The sequence below is a fragment of the Plodia interpunctella genome, chromosome 20 (assembly GCF_027563975.2).
Source record: "Plodia interpunctella isolate USDA-ARS_2022_Savannah chromosome 20, ilPloInte3.2, whole genome shotgun sequence".
Lineage (NCBI taxonomy): Eukaryota > Metazoa > Arthropoda > Insecta > Lepidoptera > Pyralidae > Plodia > Plodia interpunctella.
The window spans coordinates 1,016,151-1,035,972 of record NC_071313.1 but is presented as its reverse complement, the minus strand read 5'-3'; the positions used below and the strand labels follow the sequence as shown (position 1 = coordinate 1,035,972).

General features: G+C 37.3%; 1 protein-coding gene across 4 annotated transcripts; it reads left to right on the top strand.

Moving 5' to 3' along the window:
* Window positions 1–365: 365 nt before the first annotated feature.
* yem (yemanuclein) lies at window positions 366–19,750 on the top strand. 4 transcript variants are annotated; one of them, XR_008405697.1, is made up of 18 exons: window positions 366–614; window positions 3,114–3,215; window positions 4,226–4,336; window positions 4,904–5,038; window positions 5,859–5,987; window positions 6,383–6,470; window positions 7,094–7,190; window positions 8,417–8,566; window positions 9,942–10,030; window positions 11,631–11,775; window positions 12,117–12,197; window positions 12,926–13,061; window positions 13,392–13,480; window positions 13,965–14,952; window positions 15,431–15,485; window positions 15,861–15,917; window positions 17,125–17,169; window positions 18,024–19,750. XR_008405697.1 is itself a non-coding variant. In XM_053760745.1 (18 exons), the coding sequence occupies exons 1-17, from the start codon at window positions 456–458 to the stop codon at window positions 17,156–17,158; spliced, it is 2,649 nt and encodes an 882-aa protein (XP_053616720.1). In that variant the 5' UTR covers window positions 366–455; the 3' UTR covers window positions 17,159–17,169; window positions 18,024–19,750. The 4 variants fall into 4 exon arrangements, 3 of the variants coding, with proteins under 3 accessions (XP_053616720.1, XP_053616723.1, XP_053616722.1); XM_053760745.1 differs by having other exon boundaries at window positions 15,857–15,917; XM_053760747.1 differs by lacking the exon at window positions 15,861–15,917 and having other exon boundaries at window positions 367–614.
* The last annotated feature ends 72 nt before the right edge of the window (window positions 19,751–19,822 follow it).

Genomic DNA, 19,822 nt, shown 5'->3' with positions numbered 1-19,822 from the left:
AGTCGATAATGCAGCACAATATGTAAAATTAAATAAAGCGCCATCTTTTTCCTAGTATAAAAACATTTAGCTTACGAACTGTCGTTTATAACTCGTCATTGTCAACTGTATTTCAACAATTTAATTTACATAAAAACATTGAAATATTTGCATGATATGTAATCATCGTGACTACTGTGGTATTTACATTTCAAAAATAGAAGATAATAGTTACTTAAACTTTGTTAATTGTCATAGTACAGTGTATTTACTAGCGACATCTTGTAGAGATATAAACAAACATTACCGCCATCTATTGGTACAGAACGGAAAATTTACGTTAGTTCTCATTACACCCGTGGCGCTCACAACCCAAACAATGAATTCCAACATGGTGGCAATGTGCTACACAGTTTGAAAATGCAGGTCGTGTCATGCTTTGAAAAAAATCATTTTATACTAGAATTTGGTGGAAAATGTCGGACCCTAAACGTGCTACTCTTATAACAGTGGGTGCTCAAAATAATGGAACGAATAATGTGAACAAAACAGTGAGATTAACTATAAATTTGGTTGAAAGCAACGAAAGTAAATATCCGGAGCTGAATTACAAGGAACTAGTCAGTGCAGAAGAGGTAAGTTATAACAGAAAATCATAGCAATTTACGCAACCATACTGGTTTTCCAGCTCTTGACAGTTTAGGGAATGTAATAAAAAAATCTTGTCGCGAAATCTTTAGCTGTTTATCAACTACAAGCGATTTAGTTGGGCTCTGTATAGATGGATTTAGATATTTTTTGCTTACGTTACACTGCTTTGTATTAGGTTTGTGACATGAATTTGCTTCTACAAGCTGCACGAGAAGCCCAGATAGCGGTCGCCATGTTTGCAACAATCATAGGAGAATGTTGTCAGCCTAGGACATCGTTTGACGAGGCATTGTTTTGATCCCCTAACATAGGCTTTCTATGATTGTTTTTACGCTCAATTCTCTAAGAATCATAATGCAACTTGATTATTATATACTCAGAAAGACTGCTAATCGACAAGCAGTATTTGTGCATTCAAATCATACGCGAAAGTCAAGTTTCAATGACCTAGGTTAACCTGCCAATTTCATCGACGTTCCGGTAACAGTGAGGCTACATTTTAGGTTATTTTTTCATCACCAAATTCAATAATTTTAATTCATACTGCTAACATATGTCTTGTACAAATAAGTAATGGGCAAGTTGTACATAGTGTTTATCATACATATGATATGGGGTTAGCGCGCGAATAGGTGTTATGTATTGCGGTACTGCTCTAACACTCGGAAGAATTGCCTACGGGGATTATTTTGATTGCAATTTTGATATATATATTTTTGGTTTTGCTTCTATTTATGCAAATTTTGATTTTTTATGTTTGTAAACTTTATCTTAAATGTTGCCAAGGTGAGGTGAACCGCGAATAGGACTTCAGATGCGTAAATATATCCGGTTATTTTAGGGATGTTGCAGAGTTTATTCCTTTCTTATTGATTTGAAAGTAAATAGTTGCAGGTTACTACATACAGGCGCGCAACCGTGGGGTTATGTACTTGCGCATGTGTGCGTGAATGACAATGTTTCCTACTAGGTTTGTGTGCGTTTTCTTTGGTTCGAAAGTGTTTTTTGCATTTTGTTTGTGCGAAATGCGAATTTATCAAGCGCGCTTGCATTGTAGGGTTATAATTTAGGTGTGTAGTGGTTCCGTAGTATTTTTTTTTGTACAATGCATTTATAGATATTGTATTGCCCGTTAATTGCCCATTGTGTTATTGTTACGTAATTTCGAGATTGTTTTGATTTAAATAATAGGTAGTCAATGGACTGATTATTGTCTATTTTCGGTTTGCTTTTTAATTTTTTATTTTATAGCTACAAATAGATTTTGATTTGGTGCGTAACTATAATTTGGTATTTTTGTCCAATCTTATTAACGTGTTGATCTTTAATTAAGGTGATGAACTAGGTAGGTACCTATGTAGTTAAGTACCTACCTATTCAATAGGTATTTTATTGCATACACTAAGTTGATATGAATAGGTACTTAAGGTACATTTGTAGGCCCTGTAGGGAACGTAGGTACAGTCAACAGCACATTAAGTTACTCCGCATGAACCTTATGGCGCGGTAATAGCGGCGAGTTTGCAATGAATTTGGGTAGGTTGAGGTGCTGTTGACTGTACCTACCTACTTTATTTCGTTTAAATAACTTTGTTGTAGATATTTATTTAGGTGGGTACTTAATAGGTAGGTACCTACTGGTAACGTAGCTATGCGGCTATGCCTCTTTATTACACTGCGACTAGGCAGTGCCGTGCACCGGGGCACGGAAATTCAGGGGACCCTTGTACGTCTACACCAAATTACCTTTTGCTTTTAAGTAGATAAGTATCCTGTTCCTCCCTTATCCTGTTCCAATAGGTACCTATTTGTAGTAGTCAAATCTTGTAAGTGAAATTGTCCTAACCTATTTCAGCTGCTTTCTGCAGAGTTGAAAATTTTCCACGTCGTTTCAGTTTCCATGACAATGCATTATTATGATAAGCATGACTACACAAACTAGTTTTGCCAGCGCCTTAAAAAAAGTCGATATAAAATCAGCCATTCTTTTATTACGTACCTAGGTAGGTACCTAGGTATTCTGCAGGACTGGTAAAATTTATTTGAATTATTTTTATGGCTTGCCCCCAAAAGTTACGTGACATTCCGTTCGTGTCCCGCCTCGTTTCCCGGTACGGGTCCTGTTCCTGTCCCGTTTCCAATTTTATTTATTTTTACGATGTAGATAGGTAGGTACCTATAATACCTACACCGTAAAAAGAAATAAAATAATTGTACCTAGGTACCTACTAGGTACGAAGTGAAAGTGTGTTGTACCTACCTATAGTGTGTTACCTACCTAGGGCACCCGATTAGACGACCACTAAGTCAGTTGCCCTTCTGTGCTTTGGAAGTCGGCAATTTATGAATTAGTAAATTTTTTGACGTCACCATTGCAAATGAAATAAAGAAATTTAAATTATAATGATAATTAACCAACACAGCGTCCCCAAGGGCCCATAGCTACATGGGATGGCTACATGTAATGTTTTGTCTCTTTCCAGCGGAAGAAGAAAGTAGAGAATGGCAAGACCCCAGGGCTCGACCCGTTCTCGGACAACGACGATGACGTCGAGAGGGTCGCCAGGAAGTTCGAACAGAAATATGTAAGTTTTGTAGGTACCTAATAGTCAACAGCACATCAAGTTATCTTGCATGAACCTCTATGGCGCGGTAATAGCGACGAGTTTGCAATGTGTTTGGGTAGGTTGATGTGCTGTTAACTGTACATACCTATATAAGTACCTATACTTACCATAGTAAATAACACATGACGAGCTGTGCTAAAGACACAGTTTTACGCCAGCTCCACACTGTCGCCGAATTCAGACACATGCCGACGCGAATGCGTGAACATTGCGTAGTTAATATGAGTGCTTTTATTTACCGCAATGAAAAACCAGCAATGTATAGGTACCTACTGAATCTGCCAAAGTTTGGCGACAGTGTGGAGCCATAATTACATTGTTACATGCCTATTATAAAAGGAAGAGGCTGTCGCGCTTGTCTATTAATATAAATTTGTATGTTAATTTGATATGAAAAGACGACGAAAACTATTTCTATTTCTGCTTGTGATTGATGTAAAGAATAAACTAGGTATGTATGTATGAGTGTAGTGTAGGTAGGTACTAATTTTATCTTATCAAGTATTTCCCTCCTGATCCCATTGAGTCATATAGATTGTGTCACGCATATATTTTTGCCACATTTTTGCATACAGCTGTGACGTTGTAACTATATTATTTATCTATCTGTTAAACATAAGTGCCTAACTGCCCTCTTGTGGCGTTTCTTGTAAATAATTTGATTACGCACCTAACATAAATATCCCAACTACAGTATTGTGGATTGTTTGTTTGCTTGTTTTCATGCTTTATCTACTCTACCAATCTTATTGAAATTTTGTATTGAAGTACGGAGAAGGTCATAAAAAAACTGCTCCTGAGAGTACACGCGGAGCCGCGGGCGAAAACTAGTATAATATAATTCCTACCAGATAAGTTTCAAATGTTAACAGTAACAGTATTATTCGTGTCCGTCTCCGGAGCGTGATCTTTGTATAGTACCCTTTTGCCTTTAAATTTATTTTTAAAAATATACGTATTTTTTTCAGGGTGGTAAAAGCACATACGGGAAGAAAAGAGGGCGAACAAAACAGGACGATTTTGCAGACATCGGCGCGGGTTACGATGAGAACGACTCATTTATTGACAACACAGACGGGGTGAGGGATTACTATCTATTTCCAAAAATATTATTTCTAGCCGGCAAACTGTTCATCCAACTTGGTCTCGACGTACATTGCTAGTTTTTGATTGTGGTAAAAAAATCTCTAAATATAAACTATTCAATGTAATGTTCATTCGTGTTGATAATGTTGGTGGATGCCGGCTTAAAGTTTGAATGAATAAATAAATTAAAAAATCGATTTTGTATCACTATAATTAGTGGAAATTCGATTGGTTTTAGTAATATTTATGTTACATTTTATTGTTTTTGTTTAATGAAAATAAATATAAATGACAAATCACACACATCGAGTTAGTATCAAATTTACTTCGAGACTTGTATTACGGGATTATTACTCGACGATTCTAATTGAATTGTAATTCTTTCATTTTATAGCGTTGTTTATATTGTTAGATGTATCTGCTGTCCTATATGACCGGACCGGACCTAAGTCTATTCCTTTCTGGCACTGCCAATGAAAATCTATTTTTTTTTTTAATTTTTTATTATCCTGTCCAAAATATGTCCCCTTCACTTTATAACAGTTGTGTTAATATTTCAGTACGATGAGATGATACCGCCTGAATGCGACACCCTGTACGGTGGATTCTACATCAACAGCGGGTCGCTAGAGTTCAAAAATGTTGACAACCAAGTGCTGTCAGACGCTGAGCCCGGAGCAAACCGGAGGAATAAGGTCTGTCTTATAAATAATAATAAATAAATATATTAGGACAAATCACACAGATTGAGCTAGCCCCAAAGTAAGTTCGAGACTTGTGTTATGGGATACTAACTCAACGATACTATGTTTTATAACATATACATATATATATAAACATCCAAGACCCGGGCCAATCAGAAAAAGATCATTTTCCATCATGACCCGACCGGGGATCGAACGCGGGACCCCTCGGTTCAGAGGCAAGCACCTTACCACTGCGCCACCCAGGTCGTCTTGTTGATACTAACTTCGGCCCGGGACTTGTAAACCTGGTGTGTTATTCCATGTTATATTGTACCCGTGTACCAAATTTTATAACATGCCGTCCAGTAGATTAGAAAGATATTTATACTTACTATTGAATAGGCAAACAGACACGCCACCCATTGGGAACGGAACTCAGGATGCGCGCACACGCGAGAAACATACTAAAACAATGTTCAGATATCGAAAAACGTTTTCTATTTCCGTATGTGTAAGTGGCCGATAGTTCCTGTTAATAGTTCCTGTTAGTATATACTAGCGGCCCGTCCCGGCTTCACTCGTGTTAAACCATAGTAAATTATACAGATATACCTTCCTCAGGAATCCAACTATCTATTTAAAAAACCCGCTTCAAAATCCGTTGCGTAGTTTTAAAGATCTAAGCATACATAGGAACGGACAACGGGAAGTGACTTTGTTTTGAATATTGATAGTCGGGTTTTTTTTTAATTTGTCTCAACAAATAAACTTGTATACTATTTAGTGATATTGTTGTGTAATATATTATTATGTGCTATGTAAATTTCAGAGGCGAATCTCGTCAAGTAGCAGCGAGGAAGAATCTTCGGAGAGTTCGTCGGAGTCCAGTCAGGACGAGAAAGACACAAAGTCTACAGTCAACGGGGTCGATACACATGACACGGAACATCGGAAGAAGGTCAGTTAGAGCGTTGCCCCATTGCTCAGTTGCGCTCCGTCGTCCTACGTCACGTTGACATCCGTCGACCGACAACGCAGACGTATTGAGACATCCTAACAAACTTTCGCATTTGTAATACTAGCTGCGCCCCGGGGCTTCGCTCCCGTCGGAATTTCGGGATAAAAAGTACCCTATGTGTTATTCCAGGTTATATTCTAGTTGTGTACAAAAGTTCATAACAATCGGTCCACTAGATTTTGCATGTAAGAGTAACACACATAAAACACACATCCTCACAAACTTTTGCATTTACAATATTAGTAGGATTAGGGTTATGTATGCTTTTGCACCAATAATAGTATTATTATTATTTATTTATTTACATTTATTCTAAAAGAACATTTTATTTCTAGAAGAACAAAAAGATTGACAAGAAGAAAGCAAAGAAGATCCGTAGGACTGACTCCTCTGCAGCCACTTCCGGGAAACAGACCTCTGATGGTAAAAAAGATACATGTTTCTTTAATCTTCTACGGAGGACTATTTACTAGGTGCAAATACATAAATAAAATTATCTACATTATGAAAGATGTTAATGTTTATTCCCGTTCATAAAGATACATTCATGAATTTCATACATACATAACTGGTAATCGTCAATAATTGCTCATTATGCGTCGATTATTTGAATAGAGAATTAGGAATTAAAAATGTTAAACTTTTCACGCGTTAGTCGTTACTGACCTGTGTTATATGACAAGTCCTGCTTGGACAACGTCCAGCCAGAATGTTGGGCATTGTCCAGGCAGAGAGACGGACAATGAAATGTTCGTTTAAGGAATCAATTTTTAACTCTCGACGCAAAAAGAGGGGTGTTATAAGTTGGACCGCTAAATGTGTGTCTGTCTTGCACCGTAGCTCATCAACGGTTGAAGCGATTTGGATGCAGTTTTTTTTATTTATTCTACGTTGGTTCTTAGACATCGAAATCGGTGCATCCGATCAAAAGTTGTAGAAGCGAAATGAATATTGACAGTCGGGGTTTTTTTTTTTTATTTGACAAACAAAACTTGTTGTTACCTTTTCGAGATGCAGATCCCTAAAATGGGCTTTTACGTGCACAGACACGGCGCAGGCGGGCGCGGACTCGGACTCGCGCTCGGACTCGCCGGGCTCCAAGCGCGCGCTCAGCTCCGGGAACATCACCTCCGACAGCTCCAGGTGCGCCCTTCCCGTGGGAATTTTAAAATATTGCCTATAGCGAGCGATCTTGGATAATGTAAATTTCTAACGGTGAAATATTTATTTAAATCGCTTCGGAGATTACCTGCCTCAGACATATTACAAGCTCACAAAGTCACAAACGCTTTATTGTAATAGTATAGATTAATTAATGAACGAATTTATTAGCAGGCAAACACCTTATATGAAGCTGTGGTGGTGTAATGTTTAAGACGCCCGCCTATGGATCGAAAGATCCCAGGTTCGAATCCTAATCGTGCCACATGAGTTTGTATACCAATCTCGATTCATGTATAGTAGTTTTCACATACCACCATTTGCTTCCGGTGAAGGAAAACATCGTGAGGAAACCTGCACACTGGTTGATTATTATTGACTTGTGTGTAAAATGGAGAAGGCAATGGCAAACCACTCCATTAATAATGCCAAGAAAGTTGTTGTATGTGTTTCATTCCACGTAATGACCACGACCCTCAGCCATAAGGAATACGACTATGAAGAAAAAGAAACACGTTAAAATATATGTTATAAAACATTCAACATAACAAGCTTATTGCACCATTTGTTTTCATGCAAAAAAAAACTTAACCAAAATTATCTCTATTAAAATACATTACAGTAAAAAAATAATCAATAATTACATAAATACTTAGTTAAAAAATTATATTAGATATTTTATTGAAATTATTTAGTGGCGCTACATGTCAAATTGTTTATTTGTAAATCGAAATCAAATAATTTATTCAGAGATTAGGCCTTTTCAGGCACTTTTTCACATCATATTCTACAATATTATTTTCTGTTATCACCTATTGGTTGAATGCTTAAAAATGGCTAGAAGAAAAATGAAACTATAATTGCACTGAAATAAAACAATAATTTAGTATTTTTTATTTGATTACTAGCTGTTGCCCGCGCATTTTCCATGGGAAAAGTTATTTTTCCGTGATAAAAGCTACCCTATATCCTTTTACATACTTTAAACTACAGATATGCAAAATTTCAAGATTGAGTATAGACCGTGAAGAGGTGACAAACAAACGAAACTTAATTTCACATTTATAATATTAGATATAAGATATTTAAGTGTACAGTCAACAGCACATCAATCTATCTAAAAGCAATGTAAATTCGCCCCTATGACCCGTGCAAGGTATCATGATATGCGATTGACTGTATGATTTGTGAAAATATTTATTTTTCAGAGATGTGGAGAGCAAATTGGAAGTGAAGCTACCACCGGCTGTGATCACAGCGGTTGAAGAATTAGAAGCGATTGTGAGCAAACTGTTGTCGGACAATCCTAACTTGCCGCAGAAAGAATTAGAAGGAAAGACTGACTCCATTGTGCTTAGGTGAGGAATATTAAACGTCCCTTTAATCGTGTTCAGATTTTGTCCATACTTCCATTAGTAATATAATATAAAGATTGCATTTTTATTTGTAACTAGATGTTGCCCGGGACTTCGCTCCCGTGACAATTTTGAGGTAAAATATAGCCTATAGCAATCTTGGATAATGTACCTTTCTAATGGTGAAAGAATTTTTGAAATCGGTTCAGTAGTTTCAGAGATTACATACAAAGTCACAAACTCACAAACATTTTACCTTTTTATAATAATGTAGTATAGATGAATAAGACAAGTGTCTATAGAATCAAAAAGTCAGCAACGGTGACCCGTGGTGATTGCTTACAATTAGGCAACCATGCGGGTTGCTCGTTTCATTTTAAAAAATATATAAACTCACTACTAGACCAATTTTATTATGGTTTTACTCAAGCGAAGCTCGTACGGGACGTTAGTGCGCAATGTTGAAGACAATGCTTTAGCAGTTACGTACTTATTAGAAATGTCAGAGTGGACTCGCTAAGAAGTGTGGATTTGAACTCGTTTTATAGTTATTAAATAACTGTGAGATGATCTTTGACATATTTCAGGAATTAGCCTTTTTATGAAAAAAAAATTCTTTTCGTATTCAATTATGTAATTAGTAAAAATAAATTTTACGACGATTTTTATTATAATTTTTTAATAAGTTTATTAAGTTGTACTATTAAGACTATAATGGACCCTGGGCTCCAACGCTCCGAACCGGGAATACGTTATGTACTAAACGAGGTCTATAATTCTAACGTGATAACTTTCGAACCGTTGGTCCGATTTTTATGAAATTTAAAAGGTATGTAGGATCTGTCAATACAATTTTTAAGTTCGTGGGGCAACAAAATCGGGTCAAGTAATTTTTGAAACATTCACAATTTTGTAATAAGGCATCAAAAATTTATAGGGTTCAAAATGGCTTCAGTCGTTTGTTTGTTTGTAAACTCTTTATTGCACGAAGAAAACACATACAAAGAAAGCAGTGAAATAAAGAAAGAACGCGTACAAAGGCGGACTTATACCAGAAAGGGATTTCTTCCAGTCAACCAAGTATTTGAAAGGAAAAAATTCAACGTACATAGTAAGGTAGCGTAAGATAAACATGCAATGTGAAGAAAATAGAAGTACACGAAACATCAAGTAACAACAAGCAATGAAAACTTAAATAAGTATACTTCATTAAAACTACACACAATAAGTACAAAAACCAAAATAATAAAAATATAATAAAACCATATATAAAATACACGTCGTTTTTGAAACATTCACAATTTTGTAAAAAGGCATCGTGTTCGCGAGGTCGTAAGTTCGCGTCGAACGACCAGTTGAACTGGAATATATGTTTCAGAGTGGAGACAGCGCTGTCTGTGTGCGGCGCGCCCGAGACGCGCGTCGCCCGCGACCGCGTGGCGCGCGCGCTGCGCCGTCTGCCGGCCGGTGAGTGCTCCATCTCACTGCTCACTGCTCACACCTCACTGCTCACTGCTCACTGCTCACTGCTCACACCTCACTGCTCACTGCTCACTGCTCACACCTCACTGCTCACTGCTCACTGCTCACTGCTCACACCTCACTGCTCACTGCTCACTGCTCACACCTCACTGCTCACTGCTCACACCTCACTGCTCACACCTCACTGCTCACACCTCACTGCTCACTGCTCACACCTCACTGCTCACACCTCACTGCTCACTGCTCACTGCTCACACCTCACTGCTCACTGCTCACACCTCACTGCTCACACCTCACTGCTCACTGCTCACTGCTCACACCTCACTGCTCACTGCTCACTGCTCACACCTCACTGCTCACTGCTCACACCTCACTGCTCACACCTCACTGCTCACTGCTCACTGCTCACACCTCACTGCTCACTGCTCACTGCTCACACCTCACTGCTCACTGCTCACTGCTCACACCTCACTGCTCACTGCTCACTGCTCACACCTCACTGCTCACTGCTCACACCTCACTGCTCACACCTCACTGCTCACTGCTCACTGCTCACACCTCACTGCTCACTGCTCACTGCTCACACCTCACTGCTCACTGCTCACACCTCACTGCTCACACCTCACTGCTCACTGCTCACTGCTCACACCTCACTGCTCACTGCTCACTGCTCACACCTCACTGCTCACTGCTCACACCTCACTGCTCACACCTCACTGCTCACTGCTCACTGCTCACACCTCACTGCTCACTGCTCATTGCTCACACCTCACTGCTCACTGCTCACACCTCACTGCTCACACCTCACTGCTCACTGCTCACTGCTCACACCTCACTGCTCACTGCTCACTGCTCACACCTCACTGCTCACTGCTCACTGCTCACACCTCACTGCTCACTGCTCACTGCTCACACCTCACTGCTCACTGCTCACACCTCACTGCTCACACCTCACTGCTCACACCTCACTGCTCACTGCTCACTGCTCACTGCTCACACCTCACTGCTCACTGCTCACTGCTCACACCTCACTGCTCACTGCTCACTGCTCACACCTCACTGCTCACTGCTCACTGCTCACACCTCACTGCTCACTGCTCACACCTCACTGCTCACACCTCACTGCTCACTGCTCACTGCTCACACCTCACTGCTCACTGCTCACTGCTCACACCTCACTGCTCACTGCTCACACCTCACTGCTCACTGCTCACACCTCACTGCTCACACCTCACTGCTCACTGCTCACTGCTCACACCTCACTGCTCACTGCTCACACCTCACTGCTCACTGCTCACACCTCACTGCTCACTGCTCACACCTCACTGCTCACTGCTCACACCTCACTGCTCACGGCTCACACCTCACTGCTCACACCTCACTGCTCACACCTTACTGCTCACACCTCACTGCTCACTTCTTAAGTCGTCATGTTAGTACAGCACTTGTGACTGTGACGGCCTGAAGAAGCTGAATTTTGAGTTCATCGCGTTCGTATAGAAATACGCGACACACCACTTTTTATAATAATCCATGTGAGGGGATTCTTTGCCATTCTTACTTGATAATGTTTTTCAATTTCCAGCCGTGATACAAGCACCAATTGCTCAACCGCCCAACTCTAGTGTTACCAGTAACAATCGCAAGTCTGAAGATACTCTAGATAATATAGACGTCCAGAATATGTCGCCCGATGAGAGAGAGGCCCATATTATTGACACACTGAAAAGGTAATGTTTGTGTTACGACAATAAAACACTATATAATTTAACCTGTTACTAACATTATATGGGAAACCGAAATAAATTATTATTATATAAGCTAGATAAAATTACGTGTTTTGTGTGGAGAGTTTGTCTCAAAATGTACGTACTTATCAAAATTTGAACTGTTTTTTATTTTTTCAATATCGAATTTAACTTATTTTTGTCATATTCAGTCCATATTTTATAATGTAAAAGAAATAACCAAAGGTCGATGTAATTTATTTTGGGATCTATACGAAATATATTAATAAGGAATTTGAAACGTTTTAATTTTAGAGTTATGTACAAAATTTGTTTATTTTTAGACTAAGAATATTGATAGAAGAACGCAAACCCGCCATGATATCAAGTTATAACGCTGAATGTGCAAGAGTACAGGAGGAGAGGTTAGTAATTTCATTTTTTTACATTAGTGTTTCAAGCGGTGGTGGCTCAGTGGTTAAGACCGTCCTGAAAGGTCCCATGTTCGAATCCTATTACTACACATGAGTTTATATTACGAATCTGACTCTTGTCTAGTTTTCATAGACCACCACTTGCTTCCGGTGAAGGAAAACATCGTGAGGAAACCTGCGCACTGGTGGACAGTTTAGTTCACTAGTGTGTATGCGACTACCTGCCACTAGATGGCGGTAGATAGTCGTAAATTCATGTCAGTTGTCTTTAGGTGACTTGAATAAAACTTGTCACCAGTTTTAGCAATAATACAATCAGATGAGAGAGAGAGAGGGAGTATTTCAGTAAGACACATGTATCGTCATATCATCCATATAGATATAAATGCGGAAGTCTATTCCGCTTTTACGGCCAAAGCTTTGGACTGATTCTGATGATATTTGGTATCCATGTAGTTGAAGAACCCCGTGCAAATATAGGTTACTTTTTTTTTCAAAAATAATCCCCCGAATGTCTAATGGGGGGGGCGAAAGTTGAAATTGACGCGGGTCAACAAAAGTTAATACGAACGTATGATTTGTTGTAGGTTTTATTTGAAGAAGAAGATGAAAATATATGTTATTCTCTTTAAATAATATACATGTCGTCTTGTTGCGCGAAATATACTTATATTTGTATAAATAATGTGGTTTTATTGGCAAGTATATTATAACTTCAGGAAGAAGCTCCAGATAGCGTCAGCGGAGGGCGGACAGAGGCCGGCGCCGGAGCGACGCCTGCCCAAGCGGCGGTTCCCGTGGTGTGCGCGCGCGCGCGCGCTGCTCGCTAGGCTGCGTCGGCTGGCGCTAGACCAGGTATACTACGTCTGTTGCCTTTCCACATGGATAAACAAAACAAAATAAAGCGTCTGATATTATCTTGCAACTCGATTTTAAAACAGATATCTTCAACCGATTGAGGATTGACCGATTGGACGACAATACATTATTATAATAATAAGCATGACCTGATGGTGTACCCTAGGAATGGTTCCGATCGTGAGAACTCTCTCAACGGTTTACTGCACTGACATTTTTTTTTGGTCACACATTGAATGCAATAAGATCTCTCTGACAATAATAAAAGCTTGTGTCAAAAATAACATATTTGAAAAAAAACATATTGTAATTCAAATATGTTTTCAGGAAGCCGCCGCGATACTTTTAGCGACCCGAGCGCTGCCATTGTTCCCCCGAGGCTTTGTAAGAATGCCCACACTCTTACGTCAAGCTGAGTAAGCATTACTTTTATCAACTACATAGTATACACAACGTCTCCCTTCAAGTCTCTCTGTTTCTTTCTTCTTTTAAATTTACTTTTTCTTGCAACGAATTTTTATCAGATAAATAATTTATATCAGAAGGTTTATACATATATCAATGACCCAGTGCGAAGCCGAGCCAGGTAACTAGTTATAGTGATAAAAGAAGCACTGTTTGTCACTTGTACATAATATAAAAAAATGTATACCAAAAAGAGTAAAACTTAAGTGTAAATAGTTTACTATGCCTCTGTGCTAAGTTCAAATAGGTATAACAAACATGTGAAAATGAGGCGTTTGTAGTAAGAATGCTCGCATTATTATTTTGTATTTATTGAATAATAGGTTGCTTTTTGCAGCTGATTCTTGTCCATTACACCTTTGAAAGTTCTATAGTCAGTTTTCATCTTATAAAGTCACTTAATTGATATTTTAATGAATTTATCTTTATTTCCAGCCTCAGCAAAGAAATCAAAGCGACAGACCTGAAGCGTCAGCGACTAAACTCGTTCACACAACAACCGCCACCACTGCCCTTCACCGAGCCCATACAGTTCCCCAGTTCGCTCACCGTCACCACTACACTCAAAACATCTCCGGAGAAACCTGAAACACCAGCAACAGAGGACAAATTCAAAACTAACTCTGTTTTCGGATCGATCATCAACACTTTCTCCTTAGGCAAAGATATATCCGTAGAAAAACCTGATAAGGACACAACTGTTACTGTAGTGGATAAAGCGAAAGAAGACATATACATTCCACCAAATAATATTGGAAGCATAACTATCACTCCTGTGCCTAAAGAGAAAAAAGTCAACAATGCTCTAACAATCACAGAGAAATATAAAGAACCTAGCTTAATTAGAGTCAAATCGCCAGCGGCTTTGAATGAAATGGTGAAAAAAGATAAAGAGAAACAGAAGAAAGTGGAAAAGGAGAAGAATAGAGTAGATTCACCCTTGCACATAGATACCAATGTTAATCAAAATAAGAAACAGCCTAGTCCGAAATCTAAGGAAGAAGTGTCTCAGAAGCAATTAGAAATAATGCGAGTAGCGGAAAATGATTTGCCGCGACCCGCTCTGATACCGGTACATCACTCGCCCACGTTCGCGAAACCAGACAAACGGCCACCGGAAACCAAGAAGAAAAAAGAAGTTTTAATCATATCCGATGTGGATCCATTAGGTGACATTCAAAATGAACCAGTAGCGGTCGATGACAGCAGTAGTGATGTGGAAGTGATTGAAGAGAACACAAAATGTGACAAAAGTGATAAAAGTGAAGTGCCTTCCAAGGACAAAGTGTCTCGGGATTCTAAAACTGTCAATAGTGTCATACATAAACACAAGGATGGATCTAGAGAAAAGGATAATAAGGACATTGATGAGGCAACCAAGGAGGATATAGATAAACTTATGAGGAATATTAGTGAAATGGAAGTAAGTTGTATTCTTTTATCATAATCTTTTACAGTCTGTCAAGAAGAGTAGACAGAGTTTTAATGAACTACATTTTTTTTGCCAAGATTGGTTGATAAACACGCAGTGTAGCCAACCAGCACTTTCTTGACAGACCATACATACTGCTTAGTTTGACCTGCTTTAACAGATATCATTATGATTTCATTAAAAAGGTGAAGGCATAAAAAGTTCTGGTGGGGCATAAACTTTAAAGGTGGCTTTTGCTAATAAAAACAGCTGTAATCGAGACACAACCTGTTTTATCATAATTAACGAATCTCAAACAATTTTATTCAATAAGTTATTGTGAAAGAAATTAAAACGTGCCATTTTTATATACATAAACTTATATCTAATCAATATCATCTACCACGCTTATTAGAAAATGCTGTTTATAATTATAATTATTACAGATTATAAGCAACATTAAAAAATACAACATTATCATACTTTACAGCATTCGCAAGAGCAAAAGTTGAACAGTAATTCCTTTGGGAGTTTGTTAAATAATGGTAAGTGTGACTCTCTACTTTTATATTTTGAAGTTTTGAAGCTAGTTTAATACTTTATGCTAGTACTTATTTTGATGACTCCTTTATCTAAATTATAATATTTTAAATCAATTTGATCCTATAATAATCAAGTTCTAAGAGTCTCGAAGTCGTGTTCTTTGCTCACAAGTTTTTTAATTGTCCATCGATTTTGACTCATTCTTCAACAAAATGGACATTGCTACATTTTGTATGCAAATTTAAACAACGCCATCTATTGAGAACATATAGAACCATTATATCACATTAGCAGTCCTGTTTAGCGCCGATAGATATCGCCGTAACAATTTTTATTCCTATTTCAAATGATAAAGCAACATTTTCTCAATCAGCAAGACACGAGAAGTCTTCCTCAACGCTGAACCGCATGTACGGCGGGACGCGAGACAAATTGTAAGTGATGGCGACGTAACACCCTGTCCATCGCTTGCTGTGTATAATAAATTATTTAGATTGCTTTGCGGCCATAGTGGTCACGCGTCAATGTATAGAAACATCGATATCATCATTAATTTACATTTTCCTAACTGATAAGTCGTATGTGACGGCGTCGTAACACCATGTCCATCGCTTGCACTGTATATTAAATTATATAGTATGCTTTTACGCGTCAATGTATCAATCTTGATTTAATTTTTTTGTGGTGGTGACGTCGTAACAGCTATTCACAGCTTGCAATGTGTCTGTGAAACATATATTTGAAAGCAAATTCTCACGAGAACCATGATATATTTTTGTAGCACTAAATATCTGAATAAAAATAACTATAACAACTCACTTTTATATTAATAAATTCTTAATAATTAATTAAGGTTTTTGTTGTTTTGCAGCCATACTAACCAAAAACTTTGTTATAACTAAATTATAATAAAATGTGTTAGCGCTAAGATCAAATTTGTTATTGTAAAAAATATATATAAGAAAAACTAAAATAATTATAGATTATCTGTATGCTGCACGTAGCCTTGGTGGCCAATAGACAACAATAGCAATCCCAAGGGCAAGTCGAAGGCGGCCGGTTGTAAAATCAGAGCAGAATTACAAGGTTTAAAAGTTTATTTTTACTCTGACCCCGGCGACACAGCCCCAAACGAAGCTCGGAAAACGCGAAGATGAGAATGTAGATTATAGCTACGCCCGCGCCTTCGCTCACGTGAGAAACTGAGAATTTTGAGGCTGCAAAGTATATTTTTTCAGTGTTATCAATTTAGTGTACCTCTTAAAAGCTCCGTAGATCTCGCCTCAATCAAAACTAAAATTAAAATGTATAAAACAAATGAGGAACTCATTTTTTAAATATTTTATACAATAGCCAGGACTATTATATACTTTATAAAGCTATGTTTACTGTTGAACAACAGTAAAAAGCATTATAAAGTGAGAAACAGTATGGTACTATTTTTTAACATCATAGTTGGCAACCCTTCTCTTATATAAGCAGAATTTGTATCACCATCTCAATTACACATCATTATCATACAGTAGATTTTAGTTTGAAGTTGACATCTAATTGTTTATCATTGTTTCTTGTAAATATAAATCATCATTTTTTTTATCTGTGCTATTATTGGATGTCAACAGAGTTGAACATTTGTTTCAGATCGAACTTCTTTGAACAAAATGGATGGATGTAGGCCAATCACAGGTGAGATTTGATTTTATTGTAATGCCGCCGGCTATAAAATATCGCCGAATACAGACAGATGCCGATATGAGCATAGCTTAGTTTGTATGTCAGCTTTTGTTTACCGCAGTGAAATACCAGCAATGTGTGCCGAATCCGCCCAAGTTTGTCAGTCGATAGTGTATAGCCGGCCTAAATATTATTTAAGTATACGATTATTTTGAGAATGTTTTATCTACTTGAGCAGCAAAATCAATCCCACCAGTAATACCAAGTACTCTCATGAAGTATGCTAATTTGACGACCTCTGTGGCGCAGTGGTAAGGTTCTTGCTACTGAACCGAGAGGTCCCGGGTTCGATCCCCGGTCGGGTCATGATGGAAAATGATCTTTTTCTGATTGGACTCGGGTCTTGGATGTTTATCTATATATATATTTGTTATAAAATATAGTATCGTTGAGTTAGTATCCCATAACACAAGTCTCGAACTTACTTTGGGGCTAGCTCAATCTGTGTGATTTGTCCTAATATATTTGTTAAATAAATACCTACTATATGTATATCATCCTATATTCAATAAAGAGTTGAAGTTTAATAGCTTAAAATGAGACTCGCAACACCTAGTTATAAGATCATTACATCTGTTACAGAAAATGAATATGTTTTATTTCGATTTTTTGAACTATATTAACACATCAGAAACTGGGGCTTCTCTTCTCAGCGTGTCCTTCTGTCACGTAGGCCTCCGTCAAATATTTCCATATTTGCTCTTGCAAGTCTGACCCGTGAGGTGCCAGCAGCTCTTTGAGATCATCTCTATTATGAGTAATAAAATTATATATAGACATTTATATATTCTGTTTCTTTTTTCCAGGCTGAGTCGGAGTTCAGTATAGGTTGTTACACGGATATTAGTATTTATTGATGGCCTGAACTAACTCAACGGTGGCGGTATGTCGACATTTGTTATTATGATTCATTAAGAAAAAATGTTCGTGCCTTTTCCGCTATCAAAATAGGCATATTGTACGGCAGCTTGTAATTATTTTAATGCAAAGTCAAAACAAAATATTATTAGTACTTTTGTGACATCTCAATCTAAAAATTGTTAAAAACTAAAGTAAATTTAATGGTAACATTAAAATTGAATATCCCGATCGAGCTCGAAATATACGAAGTTGCTATTATACTACTTTGCTTGAATCATTTTATATTAATAGTACGAAAATGTATGTTAAGATTACCTTGCAACTCGAAAAAAATATACTTTTAATTAAATACAATCATCAGATAAGAATGTTTTTAAAAAAACGTTTTCTAGTTTCATTCTTAATTCTACAATACACAAAAATATTGCGCAGTTCAAGAAAATACCATACAATATTTCCAATACTTCGTAATTTTGATAATTTTTAGACATATTATGAAAGATATATGAAGATAGTTTGTGGGTTTCTTCCTTATTTCGTAGTATAAATATTTTGTCCAAATTGATTCAACTAGTTTCAACTGTTTGCAAAAATTGCATCATATGCATAAGGCTTATGCTCAATAATGGGCAAAATTGTGCCAAGACGATGATTCGACGCCGCCACCCAACTGTTGTACTGAAAATGTTCTTTTATAAGTTTGTATAGTCTCATATTTTGTATAAATTAGTTTTACGTTGTTTGAAAGATAGCTCAGCTCCCATAGCACGTCGACGGGGCGTATCCATTCTGTGATGATTTTAATTATAGATTGTCGATGATTGTTTAGTGCAGTTTTGAAATGTCAAAAATCGAACTTGTCTTGAATTACGAGGCTAAAATTTAAGAGGCAATTTTTGCTGTTTTTTATTTTATTTATTTGATCTATCGGATTATCAATCGTCTGAAAATTATATTCTATATTAAAATTATATTCATTTTTTTTCAATCGTTTCTCGTCCAGTATATTTCCTTAAATACGAAACCATGACTATAATACTCAAGACTTATTGCGTAATTTTTATTTGGTGTAGTATTTTAAAAAAGAACTGTTTTATTTTTCAATGTTGTACTAGCTAATCATCGAAGAACATAATACAGTTGCCGAATTTTTTAGCACCTATGTTTTAGTAAATATGGCAATATTCAGAAATTGTGCATTATTTTTCATATTTTCCGCAAAATTATGATGAAACTTATTTATTAAACTGTCTAGTCACTATCAAAATGCATGTTCTTCGTTCCTTTGGCTTAATATTAGCTACATTTGATGCGGTGTTCGTGATTGTTTAAAGCATTTCTATTGGGGTTTTTAGCTTTATAACAATGTTTTAATTTTTTTAAGCACACGCCATCATTTTGATCACTAATATTACGCGTTTGTTCATTGTGTTCACTGTTCGTTTAACCAAGTTGATGTTATTTTTTATTCGACTTTTGTGTATTGCCATATCTCAATAGATATTTAATAACTGTAAAGACACTATTCCGCGGAGCTGTAATGTCTACCTGTGAGTTTGTATCAATGATTCGGTTCGATTAGTTGTGATTTGAGTTAGCATTGAAATTTTAATCCCAAATTCCAAATTATGCCCAATGTAATAATTATGAATAAATATTTATAAATAGAAATTATTTTTGTCTTTTGTTTCCTTTTGATTTTACCTATAGGAAAATTACAGGTTATGTCAATTGACATGTAACG

What these genes read in the sequence shown, in the direction of transcription:
- yem (XM_053760745.1), top strand. Translation starts at nt 456, where the DNA reads ATGTCGGACCCTAAACGTGCTACTCTTATAACAGTGGGTGCTCAAAAT. An exon ending in ACACTCTTACGTCAAGCTGA is followed by an intron (nt 13,481 to 13,964) that starts GTAAGCATTACT and finishes CTTTATTTCCAG; the next exon opens with CCTCAGCAAAGAAATCAAAG. An exon ending in TGGGAGTTTGTTAAATAATG is followed by an intron (nt 15,486 to 15,856) that starts GTAAGTGTGACT and finishes TTTCTCAATCAG; the next exon opens with CAAGACACGAGAAGTCTTCC.